This window comes from Symphalangus syndactylus, chromosome 14 (genome assembly GCF_028878055.3).
Source record: "Symphalangus syndactylus isolate Jambi chromosome 14, NHGRI_mSymSyn1-v2.1_pri, whole genome shotgun sequence".
Taxonomy (NCBI): domain Eukaryota; kingdom Metazoa; phylum Chordata; class Mammalia; order Primates; family Hylobatidae; genus Symphalangus; species Symphalangus syndactylus.
In genome coordinates, this window is record NC_072436.2 from 54,660,303 (window position 1) to 54,685,878 (window position 25,576).

Sequence of the window (25,576 nt, forward strand, 5' to 3'; positions counted from 1 at the left end):
CCAGCTGCTGCTGGGGCTCCCAAACAGCTGGAAAGCTGGCCCTGTCTGACAAGGAGGCGAAGGCCTGTGGGTGGGGGAGAAACTGAAGCTTGGGGCTCTGGGTGTGGGGCCACGGGGTGGCCTGCACCCACGGGGGTCTGTTGCAGGGGCCGTAGAGAGGGGATTCTGTTCCTTATCCCGTGGTTCAGTCCGGGTGGGCGCTGCCTTTCCTCAGGGCTCAGTGTGGGGCAAGTGGGAAGTGTTGAGTGAGTACACAGTGGTGCTGCGCAGGAAGGGGTTGGGACTAAAGGGACCCAGGGTCAGGGCAGCCCCACGATGGTTCATATCAGGTCTCCACAGTCAGGCATGGAGGGGAATGGTTGGTCCCTCTCAGGGTTGCTAGACACGATGCACATATCACATGGGATAAACTTATGCTAGAAAAATTATTTTCGGTCAGGCTTGGTGGTACACGCCTGTGATCCCAGCTACTTGGGAGGCTGAGGCAGGAGAATCGCTTGAACCCAGGAGGCAGAGCTTGCAGTGAGCTGAGATGCCGCCACTGCTCTCCACTCTCCAGCCTGGGAAACAGAGCAAGACTCCTGCTCAAAACACAAAAAGGAAAGAAAGAAAGAAAAAGAAAAAGTATTTGCTGGGCACGGTGGCTCACACCAGTAATCCCAGCACTTTGGGAGGCCAAGGCGGGCAGATCACTCAGGTAGGCAGATCACCTGAGGTAGGGAGTTCAAGACCAGCCTGACCAACATGGAGAAACCCCGTCTGTACTAAAAATACAAAAATTAGCTGGGCATGATAGCACATGCCTGAATCCCAGCTACTCCGGAGACTGAGGCAGGAGAATCGCTTGAACTCACGAGGCAGAGGTTTCAGTGAGTTGATATCATACCATTGCATGCCAGTCTGGGCAACAAGAGTGAAACTCCGTCTCAAAAAATATATATATATAGATATATACATCTATATATCTATATATATATTTGTATATATATATATTTGTGTATATATATATTTGTATATATATGTATATTTTTTGTGTATATATATTTTGTATTTTTAGTAGAGACGAGTTTTCTCCATGTTGGTCAGGCTGGTCTTGAACTCCCAACCTCAGGTGATCCACCCACCTCGGCTTCCCAAAGTGCTAGGATTACAGGCGTGAGCCACCACACCCGGCTTAACTGGGCATTTTATATTTTAATCTGCTAAATCTAGCAGTCCTATCTCCCTTCCAGCTGAACTTTTCTTTCTTTTTCTTTTTCTTTTTTTTTTTTTCTTTTGAGACGGAGTCTCGCTCTGTCGCACAGGCTGGAGTACAGTGGTGTGATCTCTGCTCACTGCAACCTCTGCCTCCCAGGTTCAAGCAATTCCCTGCCTCAGCCTCCCGAGTAGCTAGGATTACAGGTGTGTGCCACCACGCCCGGCTAATTTTTGTATTTTTAGTAGAGATGGGGTTTCAGCATGTTGGCCAAGCTGGTCTTGAACTCCTGACCTCAAATGATCCACCCGCTTCGGCCTCCCAAAGTATTGGGATTACAGGCGTGAGCCACCGTGCCTGGCCTGAATTTTTTTCTTAATTGTTTTATTGAACTGCAATATACAAACAATAGAGCAAAGACCATGAAGTGTATGGCTCAGTGCATTTTCACAAGTCCAATGCACATGAAGCCGGCACCCAGGTCAAGAAATGAAACATGATCGGAACCTGCCCCCCACCCCGACCCCAGGGTCACGAGTATCCAGACTTCCAACAGCTAAAGTTTTCCATTTGCATCTTTTTTAAGAGTTGGGGTCGCCTGTAATCCCAGCACTTTGGGAGGCTGAGGTGGGTAGATCATGGAGGTCAGGAGTTCAAGACCAGCTTGGCCAAGATGATGAAACCTGTCTCTACTGAAAATACAAAAATTAGCTGGGCGTAATGGCAGGCGCCTGTAATCCCAGCTACTTGGGAGGCTGAGGCAGGAGAATCGCTTAAACCCAGGCATAAAAGAGTTGGGGTCTTGCTGTGTTGCCGAAGGTAGCCATAAACTCCTAGGCTCAAGCAGTCCTCCCACCTCAACATCCTGAGTAGCAGGGACTGCAGGCGTGGAGCACTGTAGCTGGCATGCCCATGTTTGTACCTCATATAAATGAGACCCTGTTGACTGGGCACAATGGCTCATGCCTGTAATTCCAGCACTTTGGGAGGCCAGGGCAGTTGGATCACCTGAGGTCAGGAGTTTGAGGCCAGCCTGGCTGACATAGTGAAACCCCGTCTCTACTAAAAATACAAAAAAAAAAAAAAATTAGCCAGGCATGGTGGCGCATGTGTGACTGTAGTCCCAGCTACTTGGGAGACTTAGGTAGGAGAAATGCTTGAACCCGGGAGGCAGAGGTTGCAGTGAGCCGAGATCATGCCATTGTACTCCAGCCTGGGTGACAGAGCAAGACTCTGTCTTAAAACAAAACAAAAAATCAGACCATGCAGATACATTCTTTGTGTCTGGCTGCTTTCCTACCACACTGGAGGTCGTTCATGTCGTTGGAGGTACTTGTGGTTCATTCATAATCACAACACCCCCCCATAGGACTGAGGTGTATGGATAACAGCCTGATCTGTCTGTCCACTGTGCTGTTGCTGCTGCTGCTGCAAACCTTCTAGTGCCTCTCCTTTTTTTGCAACTTTGTACCTAGGAGTAGGATTGCTGGGCATGGGGTGGGCATCTACACATCTTTAGTAGATCTTGCCAGTTTGGGGCAGTGGTGCACCCATCAATATCCTGCCAGCTGTGTGTGAGCGCCTATAACCCTGCACCCCCACCAGCACCTGTCATGGCCCCAGCTCGTGTTGACTCATCTGGGGTGCGGTGCTGCTGCTGCTTGTTCTGGTTTTTGAAACATCCAAGAGTCCGCTGCTTTGTCGAATCCTCTGACTTTCTTGACTCTTTCCTAAGAAAATTTAAAAGTGCCCCAGGGTTTTAGACCCTAGATTAGTGCCTCTGTGATCCCAGCCTCACCGGAGCTTTGAGGAAGCCATTCCTGCCTCAGTTCCCCTTCACCCAGGGAGTCTCTCTGCATGCAAGGCTGGGGTGAGAGGTCCAGGGGCCAGGGGTTCCAGGCACAGCTGTCTCTGGGCATTCTCAGGGCTCTGTTTCAGCCTCTTTGCCTCCCTGTGGCTTCCTCTTCCTGATTCTTCCTCCAGGAGGCAGGATGGCCACCAGTGGCTATAGTGGCGGCCTTGCTGGAAAGGCCTGCACGCCTGCACTTTGCTGGTAGTTCAGCCACAGCCTGAGGCCACCTGTCAGTGACTGGGTCAGGTGCCTGTCCTGGGAGCCTGGCAGGAGATGGATTTCCCAAAGGAAAGCCCAGTGTATACTGGGTGAAAAGAAAATCATGAAGTTTGGCCTCCGCAGGCCAAGTCAGTCACCCAACCTCCCCCACCCTGCAGGGGTGGAGCCACAAAGGAAAGAAGAGGCAGAGGTGTATTGAAAAGCAGTTCAGCCGGGTGTGGTGGTTCACGCCTGTAATCCCAGCACTTTGGGAGGCCGAGGCGGGCGGATCATGAGGTCAGGAGATCGAGACTATCCTGGCTAACATGGTGAAACCCCGTCTCTACTAAAAATACAAAAAATTAGCCAGGCGTGGTGGCGGGCGCCTGTAGTCCCAACTAGTTGGGAGGCTGAGGCAGGAGAATGGCGTGAACCCGGGAGGCGGAGCTTCCAGTGAGCCAAGATTGCGCCACTGCACTCCAGCCTGGGCGACAGAGCGAGACTCCGTCTCAAAAAAAAGAAAAGAAAAGCAGTTCAGCGCGTCTACCTTTATGGATCCATGGATATGTATCGGCAGAGGGGATAAAAAACTAAGAAAAGCCCTGCTCTGTGGGCCTCTGAAATTACCAGGGACTTGAGTTTTTGTGTGGATTTATTATTTAATTTTCTGATCATGAGAGTTTCATTCCTCCTGGAATACATAATGGTGTAAGGCAATGGAGGAAGTCCTTTGCTGGGGTACTCCAGATGGAGGGTGGCTCCCCCAAAGTCCCCTCTCCATGGGTATCCTGCCCTCTGCTTGGGCTCCCCGACTTCCAGCACACCCGCTCTCAGGCTGTCGCTTCTTCTCCCCCAGGCGGCTTCGAAGCCAGCTCAGCCTTGTGATCATTGCTCGAATGCTGGGCCAGCAGGAGATGCTCCCTCTCTGGCAAGAGAAGACCCAGGTGAGTGTTTGCTTCAGGCCTGGGCAGGAAGGCCACCGCCTGCGGGCTCTGGAGGCTTTCCCCAAAGGCCAGGAACATCGGGCCCCAGAGTTAAGCTGGCGCTGAACTCTCTACTCAAGTTCTTTCGTCAAGAATTACCGCTTGCGTGCCAGCCATGTGCTAGGCGCTGAGGACAGAGCAGTGAGCTGAGAACCTGTCTTTTTAAAAAATTGTAGTTGCTGGGCACAGTGGCTCATGCCTGTAATCCCAGCACTTTGGGAGGCTGAGGCGGGCAGATCACGAGGTCAGGAGATCAAGACCATCCTGGCTAACACGGTGAAACCTGTCTCCACTAAAAATACAAAAAATTAGCCGGGCATGGTGGCGGGCGCCTGTAGTCCCAGCTACTCGGGAGGCTGAGGCAGGAGAATGGCATGAACCTGGGAGGTGGAGCTTGTAGTGAACCAAGATTGCGCCACTGCACTCTAGCCTGGGCGACAGAGCGAGACTCCATCTGAAAAAAAAAAAAAAAAAAAATTGTAGTAAAGGCTGGGTGTGGTGGCTCACACCTATAAGCCCAGCACTTTAGGAGGCTGAGGCGGGCGGGATCACCTGAGATCAGGAGTTTGAGACCAGCCTGGCCACTGTGGTGAAACCCTTGCTCTACTAAAAATACAAAAACTAGCTGGGCATGGTGGCGGGCACCTGTAATCTCATAGCTGCTCAGGAGGCTGAGGCAAAGAATTTCTTTTTTTTTTTTTTTTTTGAGACGGAGTCTCGCTCTGTCACCCAGGCTGGAGTGCAGTGGCGCGATCTCGGCTCACTGCAAGTTCCGCCTCCCAGGTTCATGCCATTCTCCTGCCTCAGCCTCTCTGAGTAGCTGGGACTACAGGCGCCTGCCACCATGCCCGGCTAATTTTTTGTATTTTTAGTAGAGACGGGCTTTCACCGTGGTCTCGATCTCCTGACCTCGTGATCCGCCCGCCTCGGCCTCCCAAAGTGAGGCAGAGAATTTCTTGAACCCGGGAGGCGGAGGTTGCAGTGAGCATTTAATTCAAATAAATAAATTCATTTATTTAATTTTTTTGTAATCATCTTAACCATTCTTAAGCGTAGTGTTTCAGCCATTTCTAAGTGTACAGTTCAGGGGCCTTAAGTGCATTCACACTGTTGTGCAGCCGTCACCACCATCCATCTCCATAACTCTTTCATCTTCCCAAACTGAAACTCCACACTCATTAAACACAACCCCCCAGCAAGGCCCACAGCCCGTTTTTTTGTTGTTGTTTTTTTTTATAGTAAAGCATAAAAACAAATACTATTTGTAAAGATGAAAACAAATACTATTAAATTGAAACTACTCCCTCTGGTGTCCCCTCAGTCCCCAGGGTTAGGTATTGTTGAGGCAGCAAGGGCATTAAGAGTTCGGCCTTCTGAGCAGGGCATGGTGGCTCACACCTGTAATCCCAGCACTTTGGGAGGCCGTGGTGGGCGGATCACTTGAGGTCAGGAGTTCAAGACCAGCCTGGCCAACATGGTGAAACCCCGTCTCTACTAAAAATACAAAAAATTAGCCGGGCATGCTGGCAGGTGCCTGTAATCCCAGCTACTCGGGAGACTGAGACAGGAGAATTGCTTGAACCTGGGAGGCGGAGGTTGCAGTGAGCTGAGATCACGCCACTGCACTCCAGCCTGGGTGACAGGGCGAGACTCTAGAGACTCTTAAAAAAAAAAAAAAAAAAAAAAGAGTTCAGCCTTCCTGTCCTGTTCCTCTGTTCCTCTTCTCTCCAAAAAGCTCTGACTGCAGCCTCCTGGCAGCTCAGAGGACATCACTTCACAGGGTGATGAAGGGGTCACTGGCAGCCCAAGGATGGATGGAAGGGAGGTTGAGCATGCCGGCACCTCCCCAGTAATCTTCCTGGAATCCTGGGAGAAGAGCTGCTGGGTACAACTGACCCTTCCAGCTCAGCTACGCTAGGGGTGCTCTGGCTAGAGGCTGTGCATCTCTAGCCACTAAGGCAGCATAACCCCTTGGCAACCCAGAGGGCTAAGACAATGTTCCAGCACATCCCTGGGTGAGGTGGACCATATGGCTGAGTCCCAGGTGCTGTGACTGCAAGGAGGGAGTTCTGAGAGGTGACCGGTGGGGTTGGGTTGTCTGAGCGGCTTCGGCCTGGCTTTTGCCCCAGCTTTTGCCTCAGATGCTTCCTTTGCCTTGAATGCTTCCCCCAGGCCTTAGTAGAACTGGAGCTTCTTGTCATTCCCACTCCAGCCAAAATGTCACCTCTGCAAGGGGCCTTCCTGACCACCCAATCCAGAGTGCCCCAGCACTGGCTGTCATCTTGTCCTAAGTCACTCCTGGTGGCCACCCCCTGATCTTTTCCTATTTGCTCAGCATCTGTGTTTTCCACCCCTTATCCCCAAGCAGAACATAAGCCCCTGAAGAACAGGGAACACAGTTTCTGGCCCTTGCTGCCCCTTGGCACCTGGCAGTGCCTGTCACACCCCGGGAAGGCAATGCATGCTTGTGGAAGGGACAGGCACCCAGGTGGGTCATCGGGGTACATGGGGAGAACGTGCCCCAGCTGAGACCTTGGGAGGGGCGGTGAGGAGGTGACCGGCACTGAGGTTACTTCACAGATGGTCTCTCTGAGGAAGGAAGAACAGAGGGACCCAGCGGTGTTGCTGGGAACAGCCAGCAGTTAGAGGCTGGGGCAGCTCAAGATGGGGTGCCTGGGAGGGCTCTGGGACGCAGGCTGACGGACAGGCCCGGCGCAGAGTGGAGGCCAGAGGGGGCACGACACAAGTGGCCAGAGAGAGAGAGTTAGAGCCAGTTCAAGGCTTGGCATTTTGCTTCGTTTTGTTTTTTCTTGGCCAGCAGCTGTGCATAGAGTGAGGAGAGCTTGGTGGGGCTGCCTTCCTGGTGGAGGTCAGAGTGGCAGAGGGGAAGTGTCATGGAGGAAGGGCTGAGTCGTTGGGTCCAGGAGTTGGAGGCTACAGCGAGCTATAATCACACCACCGCACTGCAGCCTGGGTAACAGAGCCAGACACCTTCTCTTAAAAAAAAAAAAAAAAAAAAAAGAATGGAGAATGGGGGCGCGGGAGGCAGTGGCTCACGCCTGTAATCTCAGCACTTTGAGAGGCTGAGGTGGGAAAATCATCTGAGCTCAGGAGTTCTTTACAAAAAGTAAAATAATTAGCTGGACATGGTGGCATGTGCCTCTAGTTCCAGCTACTTGGGGTGGGGATGCTGAGGGGGAAAGATGGCTTAAGCTCTGGAGGTCAAGGCTGCAGTGAGCCATGACGGCTCCACTGCACTCCAGCCTGGGCGACAGAGCAAGACCCGTTTTTTTTTCCTTTTTCTTCTTCTTTTTTTTTAAAAAAAGTACATGGAGTGGCGCTGCCTCCCCTTGAGAGATCCTGGCCTGGCAGGTCTCCCAGGCTCCCCAGGGGCCAGAGTCTTGCAGCCTGTCAGGGCCAAGCCAGGTCCAGCCCACTTGCTGCTTGCCCACCATGCACCCGTGTGTTTGTTAGACACTAGCTGAGCAACCTGAGTGCCAGGCTCTGTGCCAGGTACTGGCACTGGTGAGACAGCACCAGATGACCTCAGAAGAGAGGGGTGAGCAAGTCGGCCATGGCTGCAGTGACTAAATCTGTCCAGGCACAGTGCGGCAGCTGCTAGAGAACATGCCCTGAGCCAGGTCTTGGAGGCTGAGTCAGTGCTTGTACTGCAAAAAGGAGAAAGGGAGTGAGAGATTCATGGCAACTGGAGGGATAGGAAGGACCGGCAGGGGCCTGCCCATGACCTTCCTGGAGCTCCTTCCCCATCTCCACTGCAAGCCCAGGGCTGCTCACGGCCTCCTCCCAGGTCTTCAGGCTGCCAGGCACTCCCCTTTCCAGTCTGGCCGGTCAGACCTTCCTGAAACACTCCTTCAAAGGGCCACCTCGTCCCCACAGCCGCCCACTCAGCCCACATGCCCCTTTCCCAACATCTCCTCCACGGGGCTTGCCAGTGTCGCGGGTTCTCCTCGGGCCTCCTCACAGGCCCTGCCTGCCCTCTGCACACAGCTCTGGCTGTGTCTGGGCCTCTTCTTCTTTTCCACCTGTCACCCCCGACCCACAATAGTGGCAGCTCCCATGTACACAGCACAGCTGTGTCCTGGATGCTGTCCTCAGTGCTCGCCCCTCCTAGCAGCCCAAGGCCCTCAGACTTACTGTCATCCATATTTTACAGATAGGAGAACTTTCCGGGGTCACCCAACAGGGAAGTGGTACAGCTGGGATTATTTTATTTTTGAGGCAGGGTTCCACTTTCCCAGGCTGGAGTGCAGTGGTGTGATCACGACTCACTGCAGCCTCAACCTCCCTGGCTCAGGTGATCCTCCCACCTCAGCCTCCTGAGTAGCTGGGACTATGGGCGGGCACCACCACACCTGGCTAATTTTTGTATTTTTTTAGCGGCAGGATTTTGCCATGTTGACAACGGTGGTCACAAACTCCTGGGCTCAAGCGATCCTCTTGCCTCAGCCTCCCAAAGGCTGAGATTACAGGCATGAGCCACTGTACGCGCCTAGAGCTGGGATTAAAGTCCTGCCCTTGACCACTGCAGGGCACCGCCTTAGCCTGTCCAGCTCTCTCCTTGCCTCTGGACATCCTGGACCACACCCACCACTTCATGGTGAAGTGCCCTGCTGGGTCCTTGGGCTTTAGTCCCGGTTCACAGACAGGAGGACAAGGGCCGTCCCTCCCTTCCCTCATCAGTGCACAAGTGCTGGAGAAATCCTATCAATCGATTCACTGTAAAAGGGGGCACAGGGGTTGAGAATTGACTGGTGTAGGAGCAGAGGACCTGGGGCTGGATCTGGGCACAGCAATTTGCAGGGCACTGCTGGGAGGAGTCCCTGATGGCCAAGTTGCTGGGCTCTGTATCTCCCACAAGCTGCAGCGTAGGCCCCATGGAGCAGGAGCAGAAGCACACGTTGGAGAACTGAACTTGAAGGACAGGACTTACAGTATTGAGGTCACACAGGCAAGTGGAGGCTCAGTTAGCCTGAGCCTCAAGGCTACGGTGAGGGTTTTGACTCTGCGCAGAAGTGGGGAGCCCCTGCAAGGTTTTGGGCAGAGAAGAAACAAAATCTGATTTATACAATGTTTAAAAATTACTCTGGCTGCTGTGTTGAGAAGAGACTACTGGGAGTGGAGAGGAAGGAGGTGATTGCAGTAATCCTGGCAAGAGATGGCAGTGGTTTGGCCTGGGGAAATAGCAGTGTGGGCGGTGAGAAGTGGTCAGGTTGTAGGTGTATTTCCCAAGTACAGACAGTGGGATGTGCGATGCAAGAGAACAGAGACAAGGACTCCAGGTCTGTGCAACAGGCAGGATGGAAACGCCCTTTGCCTACCCTAGGCAAGATGCAGCTGGAGCGGGTTTGGGGAAGAAATCAGGAGTTTGCTTCTTATCCTGGGGCACTTCTTGCAACACAGTAAACCTCTTGTCAAAGTGTGTCTTCCAGTTTGGGGTTTGGAAAACGTGGGCTTCAAGTGGCTCAAATCAGGGGGATAAAGATTTGCATCTACTCAGAAAACGTTAGCTGCAGTCTTTACTGTTCGTTTATTCATTCAATCATTTGTTCATTTGACAGATACTTACTAGACATGTACCATGTGCCAGGCACGGTGCTAGGTTCTGGGGACTTTGCAATGAAAAATCTGCCCTCAGAGAGTTTACATTCCAGGGAGGGAGGGGGAATAGTTGATAAAAAGCAACTAAATTGCAAAGGGGCCAGGCACTGTGGCTCACTCCTGTAACCCCAGTGCTTTGGGAGGCCAAGGTGGGTGGATCACTTGAGGTCAGGAGTTCGAGACCAGCCTGACCAACATTGTGAAACCCTGTCTCTACTAAAAATACAAAAATTAGCTGGGCGTAGTGGTGGCCGCCTGTAATCCCAGCTACTCGGGAGACTGAGGCAGGAGAATTGCTTGAGCCCGGGAGGTGGAGGTTGCAGAGAGCAGAGATTGTGCCACTGCTCTCCAGCCTGGGGGACAGAGCAAGACTCTGTTTAGATAGATAGATAGAGACAGAGAGAGAGAGAGAGAGAGGTAGGCAGACAGATGGGAACTTGGGCAGGTGGGCCTCACTGAGAAGATGGGCATGGAGCAATGGCTGGAAGGAAGAGAGAGGCAGGTGCTGTGTCTGGTCAGAAGGCCCAGGCAGGGCACCAGCTCCAGGAAGCAGCAGGCAGGTCGTTGGGTCTTTGCAGACACTTAAGATCTTGGCTTCCTGTCCTAGGTGAGGAGGAAGCCAGGATTTGCACCCAGGAGCAACATGCTGTGTGGCCAGTTGCTTCTCTGGAAATCAGCCTCCACCACCTCTTCCCTGCGTCTGAGAAGGCTGGTGGAGGCCTGTCTTCCTGAGGGATCATTGCTTCTCGCCCTAGGTGTCTGCCCTAAGCGGCTGAGTGTTTGCAGAGCCAGCTGCCAGCAGTGATATTGGTGTAGGGAGAGTTCTGGTCTGGCCCATCCCTGCTGGTTCTCCCACAAGGCGCAAACAAGCCCTTATCCTGGAGAGGGGTTTGTATGTGGGAGAGAGGCTGGCTGGAGCATCCAGAGAAGGAAACAAAAGGGAATAAACAATCGGAAGGCTCAACGGCACGGGCAGATCGCAGGGGCAGCAGCTTGCTGCACTGAGCACAGCCAAGCTGTTTTCATGAGTGAGAGGAAAAACACAAGAGCAAGCACTGCAAGAGTGCTGTCCTGTGCGCCCCTGCCCAGCCCCACTCAGGCCTCCCGTAGCAGGGAGGGTCCCAGCCGGGCCAGGCCTGCCCGAAGGCCACACTGGGGGTGTGGGCTGCAGAGCCTGACCCTGTGCTTGCACAGTGTGAGCCCTGAGTGGGCAGGACTGTTCTGGAAACTATCTTGACTTGTGAAGCCTGAGCAAGGCGGCACAGCCGTGGTTTGGGTGAAGCCCCAGATGGTGCCTCTCTTCGCCCAGAACCTTCCTCTCCCCTCCCAAAAGGATCAGACACTAGGCTGGGAAGCCCTGGCCGCCTTCCAGAAGCTGAGGCCCTGGGCCTGACTCCTAGCCCCCAGCCCAGCTGCTCTTGTGGGCTGTCTCAGCCCATAACCGGCTGATGTGCTGAGCAGGTGGTAGGTGAGTCACCAGAGGAAGCCAGGTGTGCCGGCCAGGCTAGGCTCGAGAGGGGGGCTGGGCTGCGGGGCTCAAGCCCCTAGCCCATGGCCACCCTGCTTCTGTGCCATCTAAAGAGATGGTGCCTCTGTGAACTACCCTGGCTCTGCTCCCGCTTACTCCCCGCCCTGCCCCCAGGGCTGCTGTGGCCTCACAGAGGCCAAGGGCTGGGAGCCTGCCTGCCTCTGCCCCAGCCAAGAGTTAGCTTCAGGGCAGCTGGGCAGTCCTTGCTGGGGCTGGGCCTGGGCCCAGGCTACCTGAATCAAGTGCATGCACTGGGCCAGAAGGAGAGGCTAACTGTAGACACCTGGACTTACGCAGTTCACATTCCCTCCAGAGGGGTTCGGAGAGGTTGGGCAGTTTATTCAAAAACTAAATAGGGGCTGGGGTGGCTAATAGCTTAGGTGCCATAGTCAACCAAATGCAGTGTGTGGGCCTTGTGGTGAATCTCCCTTCAAACAGACCAACTGTTGGAGGACATTTTAGAGACAGAGAAAACTGAACACAGGTGTTGGATGATGACAAGGAAGTCTCGGTGATTCTGTTAGGAAAGAAATGGTATTATGGTTAGATTGGGGAGAAATCCTTATCTTTTCTGTAGAAGCTCTTTATGGGTAAAACAATACAATGTATTTGCTTTAAAATCCCCTGGAAGGAAAAGAGCGGGAAGGGGAGTGGAAGGCAGGGGCTGAAGACACAGGCCAGGCGGAATGAAGATGATGGTGGTCATTGCTCATGGTGATGGACAGTTGGGGACTTAGTCCATGGTCTCTCTTCATGGTGTTCCAAACCTCCACAGAGAAGAGTTAAACCAAAAGAGAGGGATGCAAGGGAGGGTGGGCCCACAGATGCAGAGCGGCAGTGCAGGGTGGGTGGGGATGGGTGTGGGTGAGTGTGGGTGGGAGTCTATGGGGGGGATGACTGGGTGGGTGTGAGTGGGGGTCTGTGTGGGGGGATGAGTGGGTGGGGGTGTGTGTAGGGGGTCTGTGTATGTGGGTGAGTGGGTGTGTGTGTGAATGGGTGTGGGTGGGGATCTGTGGGTGGGGATGGGTGTGGGTGTGGGTGAGTGGGTAGGTGGATGGGGGTGAGGGTGTGTGGGGGTCTGGGGGGATGAGTGGATATGTGTGGGGGGTCTGTGTGTATGTGGGTGGGTGGGTGAGTGGGTGGGTGTGGATGTGGGGTCTGTGGAGGGGGTGAGTAGGTGTGGATGTGGGTCTGTGTGTAGGTGGGTGGGGGGTGGGAGGCCTGGGAATATGTGGGTGTGGGGAGGATGAGTGGGTGGGTGAGTGGGTAGGTGTCAGGTCTGTGGGGGGATGAGTGTGTGTGGGTCTGTGTGTGGGTAGGTGGGGCATCGGGGAGCTGGGTATGTTTGGGTACCCCTCCTCTCCTGGGAAGTATGTGTGATCCATTTTACAGATGAGAACACTCAGGATCCGAGAGGCCACAGTTCATAAGGTAGAGGTGGGTCTGGGTCTCAGAAGCCAGTGCTTTAACCCACTGCCACCAGCTGAGGTGTCCAGGCCGATTCCCGGGAGCACCCTGAGCTCTCGGCCACCACCCTCTGTGAGTGACAACCTCCCTTCTCCTCCCCAGCTGTCCTTGCTCAGCCGGCTCCTGGGCCTCATGAGGCCATCATCTCTCAGGCAGTACCTGGGCTCTGTGCCCTTGCCACCCTGCCAGGAGCAACAGCCAAAGGCTAGTGCCGAGCTGGACCACAAGGTGAGTGAACACCCAGCACCTGCCTGCCTCCACCACAGTGCCACCACCACAGGTAGCAGGGAAAAGCAGGGCTGTCCACATTGCATGGCCTGCAGGTCCTTCCAGAACCCCAGGGCCATGCCAGGGCAGAGACCAACAGGCTGCCTCCCTGTGTTGAGCAGAGGTGCTCAGCATCTCACCTGTAATTAGTGTTGTTACCCATGCCGCAGGCGCTGGGGACGCCCCGTGCGCAGGCGTAGGGGCCGAATGTCCGCCTGTCCCTGCTTGTGTGCCTTTTGTTGATCTGGGGTTGTCAGTTAGCCTTACAGCACGGTTTAGGGAGGATGCAGGAGCTGGATGCCAGGGAGGGGATGGGAGCACATCAGGATAAGCACAGGGTTGTCTAGACGTGCAGGGCATCCCTTCTTCTGTAGGCAGAGCTGGGCCCAGCCTCCCTGTTCATTTTCACTATGGTTGTCACTGAGGCTGAGTCCTTGGCCTGTCCCCAGTTCTTCTTAATTGACTTTCCAGACATTGCCCAGCTTTCCTGAAAGCCAAGCTCTGGTGGGAGTCAGGAGCAACAAGGTGCCCTAGGGCCTGCAGGTTGTAGAGTTTGGAACAGTGAGGCCTATGAGTCCCTGGGCGAATGTCAGAGCAGGGACGTGGTGGGTGTGAGGGCTTCAGAGTGGGCGTCCCGGGCCCAGCTTCCTAGGGAGCAGGGCTTAAACCTCGATGCACTCTCCTGCCCCTGGGGACTCGGGGATGAAGAATGGAGATAGGGATCGTCATAATTGGGGAAGATGGTAATTCCAGAAACTCACTCGGAGGCTGGATGTTGATAACAGAAGTCCAACCTTTAGGCATCACTCTGCAAATCAGATAAATAAATTAATTACTTAATGAACACAAATGAACCATTAAAGAGATATGCTAATCCCCAGGTGCATGCTCCTCTTCTGGAACATGTGGGGAAAGTTGTCTTTCAGTTGTGCCTGATATTAGTGCGTTTATGAGGCTGCTGCCTCCCAGGAGAGCGTGAGCTGTCTGCATGCCCCTTCTCTTGTGCCAAGTATTTCCCCAGAAACTGGAGCTGGTTATAGGCTGGTTATGGGGCCTCTAGAGAGGAGGTGGGGGTCAGCCCTGGGTGGTCTGTCTGAACAGAACTCAAGGAGGCCTGGGCAGGGGGGCAAGGAACAAGAAGGTGAGTGGCGAGACAGAGAAAAGAGGGTCACGTCTGGTCTGGCTGAGCGGAGAGTGTGGCCTGCAGGCACCTTGGGGGCCAGTCCTGGGCCTCACCTAGCAGAGGTGTGGTTCCTGCCAGGCTCACTGTGTTTCAGAGGCTATCCAGGTGGCAGAAGACATCCTTTCAACAGCTGGAAAGAGGGACAGTGAGCAGGCTGAGGATGCCTTTTCTTTAGAGGACTATTCTCACACACCTAAAGGAGGTTTGAAAGCCTCCCCCTGGTTGGCCGCCATGTTAGAAATGACCTGTTTGGCCTGAAAACATGGAGGCACTATGCAGCTCGGCAGAGCCCCAAAGGGGTAGGGTGCACTGGTCCAGGGCAGTGGAGGGGGCAGGCGAGGCCCAGGCAGCTCTCAGAAGCCTTCACTGCAGCCCGAGACCACCTTAGACCACCTCTGCTGCGCTCTGCCTCCACCTCTGCTCCACCTTTGCCTCTGAGTGAGGGAGCCCTGGGCAGAGGAGGGTGCACGGGCACAGAAGTGTGAAACAGGCCCCTGGGCTGGGTTCTGTCCCCTGGGCTGGGAGGGGCCAGGTGGGGCAGGTGACTGGGCTCCACTCCCACCCCGGCTGGCTGACTCCTCATTAGGCCTCAGCATGTTTCATCTTCAAAGAGGTTAGATGGGCCACTCACCAGCCAAAAACAACAGCGGCGGCATCCACCCTGTTTTATAAGGAGTGGTGGTCTGAGCCATGGCTGAGCCTTTCATCCCCAGAGCTCAGAGTCTTTGCCTTTTCGTTTCCCTTCAGTGCAATGGGGAAACTGAGGCCAAAGTAAGGTTGACCTGAGGTGGCCCAGCCTGGAGGAAATGTCTGCTTTCCCAGCGTTGGGGCTACTGAGCTGAGCCTCTGCCTTTTGAGGCCTGCCCATCCCCCAGGCCCTCTCACTCCTGTCTGGGAGATTTCCTGCCCTGTGCGGCTGGGTCACAGCCCTCCTCCAGCCCTGCAAATAAACACTTCTGCCCAGCTCCTTCCCCACCTCCTCTTGCTGCCTCAGGCCTTGGCCCAGCCTCTCCCTCTGGGAAGAGGCTGGGAGAGCTGCTGTTGGTGTCCAGGGCACAACTTTCTCTCCTCACTGATCCCTTGGCAAGTAAAGTTGTCCCTTTGCTTGCCCCCTGTCCAGCTAGACTGTGGGCGCATCCAGTGTCTCTTAGCACTGTGTCCCACATTTGGCACTAGGTGAACGAGTGAATCCAGTTTTAATTCCTTTGTCCTTCTCTGAACTCCCTTCTTCCATTCTGTTCTGGCATTCGCTATTCGCTCTCCTGCCCCCGTTCTGGAAACCTGCTGCCTCCTGTGCGCCATCTGACCAGCCTCTGCTTCGTGGTCCCCTTGTCTCTTAAGGTATTTGTATCATTAAGGCCCCTGTATCATTAAGGCCACAAGAGCTTATAGCCTGGCCTTCTCCTGCAGGAGGCTCTGGACTAAAGAAGTGTTACCTGCATGTGGCAGAACCAATCCCAGCACATCGTTTGTAATTATAAGCTAGTGAGGTCCTGCCTGGGAAATCACCAAGTACTTCAGCAAAGGAAGCCATGAGCTCCTGCTGCAGCTGTGCATGGGGGTCGGTAACTGGAGAGAATCAGGGGCAACATAGATGCCTGCACTGGCTGTGTGTCCTGGCTTTGAGCACAGAGTCCTAGCTGAGCAGGCAGAGCTTATATGGACTATAAGAGCTTCTGTGGACTATCCCGCTTAGTGAGCTGATAACATTTTTAGCATTTTGAAGAGCTTCTGGATAAAGAAAACAAAGCCGAGCCCCTTTTGGTTATCTATGGCCCTGTGCATGCCTGGTTTGAGCTGGGCTTTATTCCTAGAGAAGAGTAAACATCTGGTTTGGAGTGATGCTTGGGGGTCTGGTACAGCCACGTGGGAGGCAGAGGGCTTATTTGGGTGACGGAGGTGGCAGAGGGTGTTTTCCTGTAGGAGAGTTAACATGGGAGAGTTTAATACTTAGAGTTGGCCTCCAAGTGCTCCCTTTGGCCCATGGATACCAATTCGCCCTGATTGCCTTCCCAGGCAATCAAGGGAGATTGTCCTTTTGGCCTCAGGCAGAAAAATGTTGCATAACTTGACTCAATTTGCCACTGTCTCTCCAAGCTACCACCTGAGCCCACCAACCCAGAACCAGGGTCTTCTTGGGGCAGTTTATTTCCTTGTAGCTGACTTGTATAAACCATATCTGGCCAGATGTTGTCTGGTGTGTTCTGTCCAGCCTCAGGGCTCAGGGTCATGAAGGGCATGGTCTAGTCACTCTTTTTTATTTGTTTTTGAAACAGGGCCTGTCTCACTCTATTGTTCAGGCTGGAATGCAGTGGCACCATCAAGGCTCCCTGCAGCCTCGCCTTCTCCGGCTCAATAGATCCTCCCACCTCAACGTCCCAAGTAGCTGGGACAGGCACATGCTACCACACCGGGCTCATTTTTTATTTATTTATATTGCTTGATTAATTGATTGATTGATTGAGACGGAGTCTCGCTGTGTCGCCTAGGCTGGAGTGCAGTGACTGGACCTTGGCTCACTGCAACCTCTGCCTCCCAGGTTCAAGCGATTCTCATGCCTGAGACTCCCAAGTAGCTGGGATTACAGGTGCCTGCCACCATGCCTGGCTAATTTTTGTATTTTTAGTAGAGACGGGTTTTGCCATGTTGGCCAGGCTGGTCTCAAACTCCTGACCTCAGGTGATCTGCCCACCTCGGCTTCCCAAAGTGCTAGGATTACAGGTGTGAGCCACCACGCCTGGCCAATTTTTTTTTTTTTTTTTTAAATAAAGATGGGGTTTCGCCACGTTGCCCAGGCTGGTCTCAAACTCCTGAGCTCAAGCAATCCTCCCACCTCAGCCTCCCAGAGTGCTGGGATTACAGGCGTGAGCCATCTCAACGGGCCCCAATTCACTTCCATCGAGATAATTGATATTTTGGCTGTGTCAAAACCTGCTATTGCATATCATACTCCTCGTTACCACACTTCCTTATCATTTCTTGCTTTTCTTTTTGTTCTACCGATGCTCTATTTTTTTGGTATTTATTTATTTATTTGAGACAGAGTCTTGCTCTGTCACCCAGGCTGGGGTGCAATGGCACGATCTTGGTTCACTGCAACCTCTGCCTCCCAGGTTCAAGCGATTCTCCCGCCTTAGCCTTCCAAGTAACTGAGATCTACAGGTGCCCACCATCATGCCCGGCTAATTTTTGTATTTTTGTTGAGACGGGGTTTCACCATGTTGGCCGGGCTGGTCTCAAACTCCTGACCTCAGGTGATCCACCTGCCTCGGCCTCCCACAGTGCTGGGATTACAGGTATGAGCCACCACAACGGGCCTACTGATGTTCTGTTGATGAGGTTTTCTAATTCTGTTTTTCCCCTTAGGGATTTGGGAGGCATATAGTACCAGGATCTTTATGGTGGGATGGAAATTTTTCTTCTGGTTGGTTAAATTTGGGGACTGTGAAGTTGTTAAGTATTTCCAATTGTATGGAAAGAAACTAAGGACCACAAAGGGGGAAGGTCCCAGAGCTGGGGCAGAGTCAGGCACCAGGAGCCTGGTCCCCATCTCCCCAGCTGCCCCCTGGGCGTGTCCTCCTCCCAGCCAGACGATGTCCCCAGTGGATAACAGCTAAGGGGCAGTCTGTGGGTTCTGCATCTGTGATGGTCCCTGCGGGGGCACCACCCAGACCAAGGCCCCCAACTGAGCGCAAGTGGCTCTATCAGCTTCCTCTAGGTGCACACCACTTAAGGTCCCCAGCTCATGCTCCTGAGGCCTGGGGATGTGTGGCTTGTTTATTGGAGAAGTGCATTTGTACAGAATGGAGTTGTTGGCGGGGGGGGGGGTGCTCCAGGGATTGGGTGATGCTCTGGGATAAACTCAGCCCAGCTGTGCCGACTCCACTGCACTCATGCTCATTCTGAGTACCTCTGCTCATGTTCTGCAGAGGGTGTGGCCTCTGCTGTGTGTTTGTGCATAAGTGCGTGCTGTGCACATCTCCTGTATATCCTTGTGGTGTGCCACGTGTGTTGATACAGTTGGCAAACAAGTTTTACTGCTTCGCTCCCACTGCTGTAACTGCAGTTGTCTGTCCCTGTGCTGGGTGACCCTGCCAAGAGCCGCCTTAATGGGAGGTTGTGGAGAAAGGCCTGGCTCTCACTGCACGGCTGGGCAGGGAGGGGGCCACTGCCCTCTGGCAGCTGTGTGCTTGCCTCTGCCCTCTCTTGCTGGCATGCTCAACTCCAGCAATGGGACATGTGTTCCCTTGGGCACAGGCCACTTACCCTCTGTCCCCCTGAAAGGCAGGTGGAGCCTCTTTCCCCGTTCTTCCCATGCTCTCTGCCTTCCCACCTGGAAGTGTCTGTCTCTTCCTTACTGCCCCACTGGGCTGGGGACCTTGGTCAGACCAAGGTCAGGAGGGCTGGGAGGAAACCGACTGGTTTTGAGGAACAGAAAATGGATATTCAGAACTCGTGAGTTCCTCTCCTGTCTAATCTGTGGTTGGTTCTGTCTTACTTCCTCCAAAGTACAGAACATCAGACATCTTTAAAAATAAACCTCAAAGAGATGGCCTCTGGGAAGCTGACCCTCCAGGAGAGGGGGACCTCTACAGATCTGGGGACAGGCCAGTACTTCTGGGCATCCCAAAGCCAGGCAGGGCCCAGGCTCAGGCCAGCTTTGTTTGGGTCCCAGAAATTCTGGTTTCTTTGCAAGTGTACGAGCAGGCTTGAAGTGACAGAGTTAAGCTGCGGAGGCAGGCTTGCATTCTTCAGCCAGCTTTTGCTCAGGGCCTTGGCAGCACCCAGGCCTGCTTGCTGCCCCACCCCACCAGGCCCAGTCTTCCCGGAGACCCTTCGGGGCCTCTCTCCCTAGGCAAGTAACTCAACAGCTTCCAACCTAACACTCTACCTGGGTCTCCTTATCCTTTAACTCTTCCTGGACAACCCTGTGGATTATCTTCTTCTCGTTCTGATTTAGGAAAATAGACTCTAGTGCCTGTCACATTGTATGAAACTGCAATCCAGAGCCTCCGCCAACTGGCCCGATGCGTGGCTTCACTGCTGCACATCACACTGCGACATTTGAATCCAAGCAGTGATGCTCTCCCAGAAACGCTCTGTTCTCAATGCCGCATCTTTGCTCCTGCTGTCCCTCCTTCCTGCAGAGCCCAGACTGTCTCTCCTGTCCTTGGATTGCTGCGGGCATGGCTCAGCCCGTGGCTTGTTTACATCTTGCTTCACATACTTGAACAGCTACCTTTTAGAGTCAATCCAGAGTCTCACCTCAGCCACACCCCCCCTGGCTCCCCCTGAAATGCCTCAACCTGTCCAGGTACAGTGGCTCAAGCCTGTAGTTTCAGCACTTTCAAGGTTGAGGCAGGAGGATCATCTGAAGCTAGGTGTTCATAGACCACCCTGTACAACATAGGGAGACCTTATTTCTGCAAAAAGTTTTTTTTTTTGAGATGGAGTCTCGCTGTGTTGCCCAGGGTGGAGTGCAGTGGCGTGATCTTGGCTCACTGCAAGCTCCGCCTCCTGGATTCATGCCATTCTCCTGCCTCAACCTCCCGAGTAGCTGGGACTACAGGCGCCCACCACCACGCCTGGCTAATTTTTTGTAGAGACGGGTTTCACCATGTTAGCCAGGATGGTCTCGATCTCCTGACCTCGTGATCCGCCCGCCTCGGCCTCCCAAAGTGCTGGGATTACAGGCGTGAGCCACCGCACCTGGCCAAAAGGTTTTTTTAAAAATGAGCCAGGTGTGGTGTTAACAGGGCACAGTGGCACACGCCTATGGTCCTAGCTACTCGGGGGGATGGCTTGAGCCCAGAAGTTCAAGGCTGCAGTGTTTGAGGCCCCAGCTGTGCACCGAAGACGGCCAAGCACAGTGGGGAAGGTCCCTTACACGCCATCCTCAGTCTGCAGGAACAGCTGCCAGGCCGACCACGGCCTTCTCAAGTGCTCTCTGTGTACCACCTTTTCTGTGCCTTCTTCCCTGTCTTTGCCAGGCCTTTTTAGTGATGGAAACACAAACACAAATCCTGGAAAGCCCTGGGACAGTTCATCAGACTTAGAGGGACCCAAGGGCTAAACAGTGTCAGAAAACCTCAGTGTCACACCCTCCTCCTCCGGGCTCTGGCCCTTGGTGCCTTCCCAGGCAGGCTCTCCCCTCCTCCAGGCTCAACCGCCTTCCCTCAGCAGCCCTAGGCAAGTGACTCAGCTTCTAACCTAACACTCTACCTGGGTCTCCTCATCCTTTAACTCTTCCTGGACAAGAAAGAGCTTCGGCCCTCGAATCGTAACCAGAATGGCGTCTCATTGGCTTGGTTTGGGTCAGGTGCCCATCTCTAAGCCAGTCACATTGGCAAGCTAGCATACAGTGAGTGACCAGCCTGGGATACACATCCACCCCTCGAGTCAGGGCTGGAGTCACCACCATGGAACAGTTTGGCTTGCGTGTAGGGGACAGGCGGGACAGGAGGCTGGGACACTCTTACAAAGGAAGGGAAAGGACAGGACCCTTGGACGTTTGCAGCATCCCTGTGGTTTAGTCACAGGCAATGGCCTTGTGCTCTGGTGTTGGTGGGAAGGATGAGGGCAGTCCCAGGCTCTGGCCAGACGTGCCAACACCCCGGAGACAATTCAGTAAGTGAAAAAGCGAAAGACAAGAAGGGGAAGCCATGGGGAAACCATTGCTCTGTCAGGTGGTTATGCAACGCCCTGGCTGGTGTCAGTGACCCCCTCCACCCTACACGCTCACACGCACACTGACACGTATGCACTGATGTATACGTGTACCGGTGTGAACTCTTACACATAGGCACCGAGAATCTTGTCCCTCTCTGGGCAGTCTGCAGAGCTAGGTTTTCTGGTCCAGATCTCCCTGGTGTCGAGGTCTCTGGTCCCAGCTGGAGGAGCAGGAAGACCCCACCAATCCCTGCCTGTCATCTCCCTGACCCCCACCAGCAGGAAGCCAGAGAGGAAGGTGGACTGGGTGGGAGCCCTCCGCCCTCCAGCAAGGACTTGCCTCCAGTGCCTTGGCTCCTGCCACCAGCCAGCAGATGGAGGAATGGGGAGACGCTCTGAGATAACCTCCCCATGGCAGGTCTGCAGGAATCTGGAGCTCTCAGCCTTCCATCTCTTTCCCTCCCCAGCCCCATGCGCCATGGCCTCCACATTCCCTCCCTGTCTTCAGTACCACGATCAGGAGCCAGGGCTGCTCAGGGCCCAGGCCCCAGGCCCCAGGCCCCAGCTAGGGATAGAACTTAAGAGATCCCTGCTGTGAAGGGTCTCAGATCTCTGAACTCACTCTCCGGGAAGCCAGAGGTGCAGGCAAGAGCTATTGTTCTGAGGGCGTGGAGGGTGTGGGCATGTGCTGGGCCCCGAGTCCTCTGCAGCCTGGAAAGAGACACCCACCTCTCTGCCCAGCAGGGCCCGAAAGCAAACTTCCATTCAATGGCTATTCACTGCAGCAGAGCCGGAAGTCCTGCCTGTCCATCTGCTGCCAGCCTGTCTCCTATTACCCTAAATGGGCCTCATCCCTGCTCCGTGTTTAGGGACCGTGTTTAGGTCACCCCCACCCCATGCCCTAGCAGGCACTTTCATTGACAGAATTGGATGTCTTGCCTGGCAGGCCCCACCAGTGACATCTGCTCTCTGGCTAAGACATCTGGCCTCTTGGCCCTGTGTCTTCTGGGACCCTAGGTTAGGAAGAGGTCTTAGGTCACCTGCCTTATTTCCTAGTGGTCGGTCATATGTCTTCATTTCTTCCTCACTAGGACTTATGACCGGTGACCTGTCCTGGTCAGAGTCACTTCCCAAGTCAGCTTGCCTTTGGGAACAGAGCTTTCGATACCGCCCTCTGCTTCCTTCTTTAGTGTCTGCCAAAGCCAAGGGTCGGGGGTGCAACCTTGGAGCAGAACTGCCTGGCCAAGGGGAAGAGGTTGTGCGGTTTGCTCATGGGGCAGGGAAGACATGGCAGCCTCATCCTGGTGGCCAGTGCCACACTGCTGGGGCTCAGAAGGCATGTACCTAGAAAAATGCATCCCCTTTCGCCTGGTGTCCTATGGACACACCAGTCACCTAAGCTCTGGCTCCCTCCCCAGACTGAGGCTTTTGGCCTGGGGCCTGAGTAGTCCTACCTTGGATTACTCGTGATTCATCGTTGTTGCGCCCAACCTGTGTGGATACCTAGACCGTGCCCCGGGGGCCCAGGCTGCAAAGGGCATTCCTCCTCCACCCTGGGGGAGCAGCCTTAGCCTCACCCTATCCTTCCAATAGGAGGCCCGTGGACCCTTGCTGTTTCCCAAGGGGGATGTCCACAGTGTGAATCCTCTTTAGAGACCCCACCACCATCCACGCACACCTGGGGAGCTTGTCCTGCTGAAGGCTGAGAGACCAGACATCTGCTCTTGGGCCAGACCGGCCCTTCCTGGACACAGGGTCATGCACATCAGGGACCCTCCCCACACCACAACTTCCATGTCTGCTGAAGGCGGGGTCCCAGGCCCTCTCTGCGTGCCCTACTGGATCAGGATGCCGTGAAGTGGTACTATATAGGTTTACATTGCACAAAAAAGGAAAAAAAAGGATTGTGGCCCAGCCCCAGCCTCGGGTCTGAAAGGGCCCAGGGTAGACCAGCACAACTTCAGCCTTTCCCAGACTCCGTTAGCTCTAGAGTCGATCTTCAGTCTGTGTGCTTACACCTAAGTCCTGAGAGGACTTGTGTGTGGCAATGATGACACCTAAGGCAGAATACTTCTCCTGGGCTGGGCTGGACCTCTAGGCCTCCAGATTGGGCTGAGAGCAGCCCAGCCAGGCTAGGGCTATGAGCATGGAAAGGAGAAAGCAAGAGGAAACCCCCTGGCTCCTGGTACCCCAGGCCAGAATCCCAGTGCCAGCAGACATCAGGGCCAGCTTCCTGAGTGAGAGGCACGGACACCTGGGGCTGAGCCCCTGGGCCCCAGCAGCCTGGCTGGGAGAGCCGTGCCCTTTGGGTCCATCTTTGTCCTTCCCAGCAGGTGTTCCTGGGTCAGCCTTGGTTCTCCCCCCAACACACACACACTAGCTGCCCCAGAGCCTGGCTGGACCTGCTCCCACAGGGTCCTCCTGCCAGAAACAGGTCTCCCTTCCCCACCTGGTCTGGCAGCCTCCAGGAGAGAGCTGGATTTGAAGACTTGCCCAGGGTTAAGAGTGGATTCTTGATCACGACCTGATGGGGGAGAAAGGTTGTATGTTCTGGCCAAAGCGAGTGGCTTCCTGGGAGAGCCTCTCCATCCTCCTTTCTTGCCCCCCTTCAGTGTAAATAGCCCAGGCCACAGCCCGCTCCCTTGGCATTGGCTAGAGGGGAATTTTCTAAAGGATGAAGTTCCTGGGAAATAGCCGCCCTTTTTCCCTTTTGTCTATGACAAAAGCGCTGCTAATGGCTCCTACTTGACTTGGGAGTCTTGGCTGGGGGAGCCTGGGGTCAGAACTAGCTGGACCAGAACATGGAGATGCTGACCTCCCTTCCTCTGGTGACAGTTCCAGTCTGCTGTCTGCTGTCACTCAGCCTGTCATTCTTCCCCAGGGGGACGGCACGGCCCCCTTGAAGGCTCTAGAGCCAGGAGTGAGGCATTCCTGCGTGGAACTTCTGAGAAGAGCCAGCCCCACCAGACTCTGGGGAAAGACCCAGAAAACGGGAGCTCGGCCCTTGCTGGCAGCAGCGGCAGGGATGGGCCGGGCTTTTCTCGTCAGTATTGGGTCCGGGCATGCCCTCAGACTCTGCCTTTCCCCATGATGTTGACTGAGGTTTCCGGGGTCCCATTTCCCATTAGGGCTTCCCAGCCTGACTAACGTGCCATGGGGCAGGAGCTGGGTCCCATCTTCAGACAAGGTCCTGAGGCCTGGACGAGTGTGGCCCCCCAGCACCCAAGGAGGGCTAACCCTAAGGCCACAATGACATCTCCACCTCTCCAAGCAGTTCTAAGAGACCTGGAAGGGCCTCCCTCTGGCATATAGAAGGGCCACTTTGTGCTCCCAGAGGGAGAGGAAGCAGGTAAGGCAGGGAGTGCAGCCTTGGCTCAGCCTCGCTCTCCTGCCTCGTGGAAGGGAAGATGAACCGTGCCTCTGTAGTGCCAGCCAGGACAGGAGCAGGCTTGCTAAGTTCAGTAATTGGTCACATTGCGAAGGAAGCAGGAAGCACAGCCATCACACCTGGCTCTTCTTGTCTTGCTGGGAAGGGCCCTCTCACTCACCCACCCCTGCCTGCCGTGCACCCCTCCGGTGCCTGCCCCTGCCAGGTTGGAGGGAAGGGGATCTCAGGGAGCCAGCAGTGCATCACCAGCAAGCCAGCTGGGCTGGGCGACTCAGGTGTCCACAGCCGCTGGCGGTTTAGATGGGGAGACTCAGGGTCTGCCTGCTCCTGGCTACAGAGTCCCCAGTTTCCACTGAGGTTTTGTTCCTCTGACCTTCACACAGAGAGATGGGTCTGGTGGGAGGGTGGGGACACCTTGCTTGTTGTCTGGACAGGATCAGACTCTCTCTTACCTCTTTGCACCTCTGAGACTGAGAGTCCTGGGGAAATGCGGGGAGGAGATGGAAGTGTGGGTGTTTTCTATGCCAATAATGAAGGCTTCTTTTCAAAATCCCTACTGGGAATCCAGCTTCAGCCAAGCCCCTGGAGATGTTCCAAGGGAGGGCATCTGCACAGCCACCAATCTCCTTAAATTGGGTCAACGTCTTCCTTATAGGAAGCACCTCAAATGCAAGGAAGACATGTACCCAGCCACCCAGCCTCCAGGCAGTGGCAGGTTTAGTTTTTTCCCTTTGGGAAAAACAGCTTATAAAATGTGGTTAACAGGGCTTTTCTCTAGGACTGCCATTTCCTGCTCACTATCCACCCAAACACTCGGAATAGTTTTTCTGGGATTCCCCTCCCCCCTCCCTGCCCCCTGCAGATTCAATTATGGGAATCAGCATAAGAAACAAGTTGTGAAACCAGTAACTCTCCACTGCCTGGGCTAAGTCCACTGACACATTTTTCCTCCCGGATATTCCTCCAGGGCATTCCTCAGATCTCAGACCCTCCCCACGACTCCTTCTAGGAGGGGAAGTTCTGCAGCTGGGCCTCCTCCAGACAAAGAGACTCCCCTGAGAGCCCATGGGTGGAGCGGGCCAGTGAGCTGCGCCATCAGCGGCCAGGAGTGAAAGGTCTGAGAGGGACAGGCCCCCTTTCGCCCCTCCCAGTCCCACACATTCTCCCTCGCAGACAGCCCAGGGTGCCTTCCCCAGCCGTCCTCAGTGATGGCCCTGGTAACCCTTG

General features: G+C 54.5%; 1 protein-coding gene across 3 annotated transcripts in view; it reads left to right on the forward strand.

Moving 5' to 3' along the window:
* FAM178B (family with sequence similarity 178 member B) overlaps window positions 1-25,576 on the forward strand; it is an 86,128-nt gene that overhangs the window by 55,127 nt on the left and 5,425 nt on the right. For all 3 annotated transcript variants that reach the window (XM_055241897.1, XM_063617711.1, XM_063617710.1), the window contains 2 exons: window positions 4,102-4,189; window positions 12,945-13,070. In XM_055241897.1, the coding sequence (XP_055097872.1) occupies window positions 4,102-4,189; window positions 12,945-13,070 (214 nt within the window). The remainder of the gene's footprint in view (window positions 1-4,101; window positions 4,190-12,944; window positions 13,071-25,576) is intronic.